Source organism: Arachis duranensis, chromosome 6 (assembly GCF_000817695.3).
Source record: "Arachis duranensis cultivar V14167 chromosome 6, aradu.V14167.gnm2.J7QH, whole genome shotgun sequence".
In the NCBI taxonomy this organism is placed as follows: domain Eukaryota; kingdom Viridiplantae; phylum Streptophyta; class Magnoliopsida; order Fabales; family Fabaceae; genus Arachis; species Arachis duranensis.
In genome coordinates, this window is record NC_029777.3 from 104,692,366 (window position 1) to 104,698,598 (window position 6,233).

A 6,233-nucleotide genomic window follows, 5' to 3' on the forward strand; every position below is an offset into this window, starting at 1 on the left:
ACCCCCCCCCCTCCCCCCTTTCCAGGTCCTCTTTTTCCTTTCTCCCACTTCACCCTCTAGCCAAACACACCAAGTAACTAAGGGTAACAATTAGAGATGAAAATCGATCTAGTCTTACCTAATAGTGCCAATAGAGATATTTGATCCGTATAATTTAGCACGAGGTGACCACAAAAACAAACATCTTGTACATTTTGACAATGTCAGTTGTTTTAACAAAGCAAGCCCTGAACAAAATTCACTTGTACCATCATCAGCTGCCAAACTTTTTCTTCAATTTGTTTTCATCAAACTATATCAACTGAACAGAACAAGTGCTGCATACCCAAAATTAAGATCAACTACAATTTATAACCTGACAAAATAGCTACATACATTGCTGCAAGCAAGAAAGGAGAATTTCATAAGGACCAAACCAGCAAGCTTGAGAGAGTAAACACAGAAAAAAAAGTGCTGCTTGGACAAAATGACAACACAAACCATAATGCAAATCTGCAAGCCTCCATTGTCAATTAATCTTTGTTTATATGCTTTTTATGATATTCACCAGATGAATCTATCCATTTCTCATGTAATATGCTGTTCTGCTTAATGCTCAGTTGTGATCGGTTTTTGCATGAGCTGAGGGTTCTCTTCAACTTCTGTATCACCATTTACCTGAAGTTCTGCTTCATCTGGATCGTCGGAAGGGACTGCCCTAGGAGGTAGAGGTTCAATGTTCCCACTGATTGAAGTAGTATTCTCTTCATTTTTTGTAGCCACCTTAACTTTCTCCTCTCCGGCTGTAGCACTAGTTGAGTTGGTATCTTTTTTTGTTGCACTAGGCAAGGTCTTATCGCCCTTCACCACCTTAGATTTAGTCGTTGCAGCTGTTGAATTGGAAGATCGTATCCTTTCAGAAGCTAGTCGAGTAGGAAGAGATTTCCTTGGCGGTTTCTTTTGCTCAACTGGAACAGTTTCTTTAGTCAATTTACCCTGAGATGCCTTCTCGTCCAGACTTAACCGACCCTGTTGAGAACTGCTGCTAGTATTTCCATCTGAGTCTGGATTTATTGAGCCCTTTTTCCGACCAAGCTTGGGGGATTTTGCTCTTGTAGTTGGTATCTACGTCAGTAATGTCCAAATTATTATAATATTAAATTTTCTGATTATTCTGATTTATAAGACAAAACATTACACAACAAGAATAAAAGAGAATATGAATGATCCAGAAGAATTTAAAATTATATAGTTGAACTCAATCAGATAATTCACCCAAGGATTTAATTTGAATGCATTTTGCCAACATATAAAAGTTTTAGAAATAAATCTAATTATGTAGCTAAATCAACCTAAAGTGTGACCCAGCCACCCACTATATTAAACAAAAATTATTAAAAACAGAATCATTTCATTGAATGGCAGTGTCACAGCATACTGTATCACGATCCAAATCTAGAGGTTCCCCATGGATATTGAAGAAAGCAGTTAACTGATATGAAGAGTAATATCTGAATTGGTAATTCTAGTTTAGTTTTGAGAATGCTTTGAGATCTGCCAAATGAAATTGACATCATAATGAACATCAATATAAGAAGTATGCATCTCAACTCTCATACATATGACATAAATAGCTAACTTTTTATTTCACCTATCAACCATTTTGTGATCACAGGATACTTAAGAACATCAGAGAAACTTATACAACAAAGTGACAGACAATGATGTCTAGAAGTGGATACAGTAGGAAGAAAGCTTCCATCGGCAAAATAGCTTGGTTCCGTGCACCCTTTCATTCACATAGCAGCACAGATATAGAATACATACATAAAATATAGCTTCAGATGAACAAAAAATCTTCTGCAACTATTTAGTGCCTACTGCAGAAGCAAGAATCATGCAGAGGACCATACATATTCAAGAGGGAGAGAGATTACCTTCTTGAGCTCCACCTTAGGAGGAGGAGGCTCCTGGTAGAAACTTGGCATTGGAGTTGCTTTAAATGTTAGACTCTTCCTAAGCATCTTAATCTCGGCTTCTTGAGTCTCCTACAAAGAAGTTAAAGATTGGCATGATTAAATGGCAAACTCCACAATCTAGATTTAATGTCAGATGTCAAATATTCTCACCTTGGATTTTGCTTGCATGTTACTCTTCTCCACCTCCTTTTGATGAATCTTTTCCTCAAGTTTGGTGTAAAACTGCCCTCCAAAATGCCAGTTTGTTTATTAGCTACAAGGCTACAACCTTATTTGGGAAAATAATAGTAAAAAAAAAAATCCAAAGTAAGTGCTAACATATATTTACCTCTTTTCTTCTCTCAGCTCGCTCACCACACTTGAAACTGAATCCATAGTTTGGAAGTGTCCCCACCCTACGTGGTTTGTCATCTTCTGCACCGCTATTTCAGAATAGATTAAAGATAAACCACGATAACACAGCATCACATTCCTCTTTTCACTTATGCGGAACAATAATATGTAAACCCACTTTTTAAAAGGATACACTGAAGATTCTGTTTCTCCGCGAGCTTTCTCAGAGGGTCCCTTTTTCACTGATTTTGTTTTTGTATTCTCCCTGTATCCAGTACATTATAGTCCACCAGTCAGCTAATTACAATAATCAATTCTATGTAAGTTTCATATGATGAAACATTCACAAATAAATGAAAACATTACGGACGTTGGTATCTCAGAAGATGCTGCTTCGGATTTTGAAGAGTGCTAAGATAAACAAAACACAAAATCATCAGTGATGCATTTAAATAGACAGAATAGAAAAGGAAAAAAGAAAGAAGGTATATAAAGCATGAATGGGTTATCTGAGTTCCCAAGTAAACATTTTGGAAAGCAAACAAATTTAACCAGTGTCTACCTTGGACGATTGATTCTGCCGATCATTAAATGACCTGGTTTTAGAAGGCTGTCGTGGACGAGCTGAAGCACCATTTGAAACAGCAGATGTGGTCTCTTCAGCTTTTCCATCTTTTCCCCTTCTCACCGAACTAGAATGTACACCTCTGGAACTTGGTGCTTTGGTATTGTTATTCTTCACAGGAGCCTTCCGTGCTTTTGATTGCTGTGTTTGGTCTTTGGCTTTCGATTCCTCTTCCTAGAATTGAGCACACACATGAGATCTGAACAATATAGCTAACTAATGAAACCAACTCCAGTAAAACAAAAACTTCTCAGTTCTCACCTTTGAATTGGTAACATTATTTCCTCTCATGTAGTCATTAGATTCTTCATTTTCTCTCGTAGATGAGTCATCAGTTGTAATGCTATCATGCTGGTTGGAATTTTCAGTTGGAGATGCAGCTTCTGTATTTTGGGTGACACTGTGGTCTACATCATTCAAAGCGATGCCATTCTCTTGTTTTTCAGGTTCCTCAAAAGCACCATTTTGGTGGACCTTTTCTACCCCATCATCAGGTGAAAGGTTATTTGGATCCATCACTCGCACAAAGCTACAATTTTCACAAAAACAATGAATAGCCGCTTAGAGATACAAGAATGTTATAGTAAACAAATTTATCATCACTAGTGCCAGTGTTGTTTTCTCACAAAAGTTCTTCCTTTTCCTTATCCACATTGCAAATTTAAATAAAGGGTATACTCTGAAATGTCCACTTACCCACTCGAAGGAACTAGGATTGAGATGATAAAATAGAAGACCTGTAAGGTTGTTTCAAAAGTTACTTACCAGTCAAATTGAATAAAGCAACACAGTCATCATAATTCAAAAGTGTTGCATTTTTTATTTTTTCCCAAGTGAGAAACGTACAAATTCAAAATCATTTATCACTGAAAAATATATACAAACAATTCATTTCCATGGGATGGAGATTCATCAATAATGTCTAATATTTTGTTTGTATAGTCTCATAAGTAATGCTCTCTTGTTTACCTAATGCACAAAGAAAAGTTCGGAAGAGTGAAAATTCATTCCTATTAGAATAGATGAAACAAGACCAGGCCTCAAATAATTGAAAGTGCTGATACAATTGAAATTGAAACATCCAAATTGACACACTTATGCTGCATTTGCTTCATCAACCAATTAGAAAAGGCACTTGTTACTACTAAGCCAAACATGAACAATACACGATTGATGACTACAACTGCAAATAAATCCAATGCCTAAATACACAAACAAACAAAAAAACAAAATAATCAATCAAATAATAACCCCAATCCCCATTTTTGTGACCGCATATTCGTCATCGTCATCATCACCATCATAATCATAATCTTAGTCATAATAATAACAAAACAAATCGGCACAAAAATACTACTCACTTAAGTTGACGGTTTTCAAAATTAAAAGAAAAAAGAACATTCGATCAGTTTCTGACAGTAAGCGAGTGAAATTCAACGGAGTCAAGATAGGTTTACCTGGTAAAAAGGATAGTCAAAATGCCATGAAAGATTGGATAGAGAACACCATTGATAGATTGATAGTAGAGAGAGAGAGAGATCTAAGAGATAGAAAAACGCAGAATTAGAGAAATGGTGAAGAAGAAGAAGAAGCAGAGGATCACGATCAGAAGATCCACCACAAACACACACTACTATTACAGCATCAAGATCCGTAACACTGAAACTGTAGTTGTTGCTCGTCGATTTATCTAATTTATTTTTATTTCTTTTTTTAATATTGATAGTATTTTTATTGTATAATTATTTTTATTATTATTGAAAAAAAAAAGAGGTGAAGAAGAAAGATTGCAAGAGAGAGAGAGGGAGAGAGAGAAAGAGAGAGAGAGGGGAGCGGTTTTCAAATCCAATAGCGAGTGAAGTCGCTTTCTTTATTTTTTATTTATTTATTTATTTTTTTCTGTGAAGTCAGAGAAGAAAGAGAGAGAGGCATGAAGTGAAGAGTGAAGAGTGAAGAGTGAAGAGTGCAGTTAACGGTGGAAAAGAAAACATGTCTTTACGGTTTCCACGGAAATGAGCAGGCACGGTTACTTAACTTCCTACTACTGTGCCACCCACGTACCACGTGATTTTCAACTGGCCATCACAGATATCAAAATTACGCCAGCATATTATGCTTATGCATAATTATCACGAAAAAATATAAATTTAATTTTGATGCCTATACAAAATAATTTTATAAATATTAATAAAAATAATTATTTTTTATATTAATGATTAAAAAAATATAATTAAATAAATATATAAGAAGATGATTTTGCAAAATGTGCATCAATATCAAACTATTTTTCAATCGATAAATTTATTATTTTTAATTATAATAAAGTTAGTATTTATAATTTTTTGTTATACTGATAATAAAAAACTAAAAACTGATTAAATTCGTTATTTGACTTTAATTTTAGAGATTTTTTTCCTTAAACAATACAAACACTACAGCGGAAATAAAGTACAAATGTACAATATTAGAACATTAACTTCTTTGGAAAATGAAATAGATAGAAATAGGAAAAATATTTTTATTTTGCAATATATTTTGTTTAATTTTATCTTCATCCACATGCATGTGAGTCACTTAGACGGTATTTATTTGTTTTGAGATATTGAGATAAAAATTAAGAGATTAAAATAGAGATTGAAAATTTGATACTTTAATGTCATATTTGTTGACTCTATTTTTAAAATTTTAATATTTTAGTATTTTCAAAAAGTAGAGATACAAAAAGCTAATTTCAATATTTCAATATTTTTAAAAAGTAAAAACACAAAAAATTAAAATTTTAATAATATTTTATACTTAAAATATTCATATCTCAATTAATTAATTTTAATTCTAATTTTATTTTTTATGAAAATTAAATTAAAATTTTATTCTTATTTTAATTTTTATCTTTCACTTTATACTAAATATAATAATAAAACTTATTTTAATTTTTATCTATCAATTTCTCTCCGTCTCAATCTTTTAATTTCTATCTTTTTTTCAAATGCTACCTTATAAAAAAGAGAAAATTCCACTCCCCTCCCCTGTGAGATGCTAAAATGACACTCCCCTCCCCTCTATTTTATAAATGTACATTTTCCTCCCTTCTAACTTTTAAAAAACCTCATTTTTAATTCATTTTAAACTTTTTGTGTTAACTAATGTTAACTTTATCCATTTTTTAAGAAAAAAATATTTTTAAAAAAAAATATTCATTAGCAAAAATTTTATTTTTTATTATTAAATTTTGCTTAATAAAATATTCTTTAATAAATTATTTTTTTATTGATTAAATTGTATTTTTAAAAATTTTAATAATTATGTTATTTTTTTAA

At 32.6% G+C, this 6,233-nt stretch overlaps 1 protein-coding gene across 2 annotated transcripts; it reads right to left on the minus strand.

Annotated features, from left to right (window-relative positions):
• Positions 1–122: 122 nt before the first annotated feature.
• Positions 123–4,690, minus strand: LOC107495317 (protein WVD2-like 5). Of its 2 annotated transcripts, XM_016116434.3 has the most exons (10): positions 4,374–4,690; positions 3,613–3,653; positions 3,178–3,445; positions 2,854–3,090; positions 2,662–2,702; positions 2,485–2,556; positions 2,287–2,380; positions 2,109–2,180; positions 1,917–2,027; positions 123–1,104 (listed from the first exon to the last, which is right to left on the minus strand). In XM_016116434.3, the coding sequence occupies exons 3-10, from the start codon at positions 3,430–3,432 to the stop codon at positions 589–591; spliced, it is 1,398 nt and encodes a 465-aa protein (XP_015971920.1). In that variant the 5' UTR covers positions 3,433–3,445; positions 3,613–3,653; positions 4,374–4,690; the 3' UTR covers positions 123–588. The 2 variants fall into 2 exon arrangements, with proteins under 2 accessions (XP_015971920.1, XP_015971921.1); XM_016116435.3 differs by lacking the exon at positions 3,613–3,653.
• Positions 4,691–6,233: the final 1,543 nt, after the last annotated feature.

Bases quoted from the DNA above. Each gene is read 5' to 3' on its own strand.
- LOC107495317 (XM_016116435.3), bottom strand. From the start codon at position 3,432: ATGGATCCAAATAACCTTTCACCTGATGATGGGGTAGAAAAGGTCCAC. The intron at 2,381-2,484 runs GTATCCTTTTAA...ATTCTGAAATAG, and splicing joins GGAGAAACAGAATCTTCAGT to CGGTGCAGAAGATGACAAAC. The intron at 2,028-2,108 runs GTGAGAATATTT...ACTTCTTTGTAG, and splicing joins ACATGCAAGCAAAATCCAAG to GAGACTCAAGAAGCCGAGAT.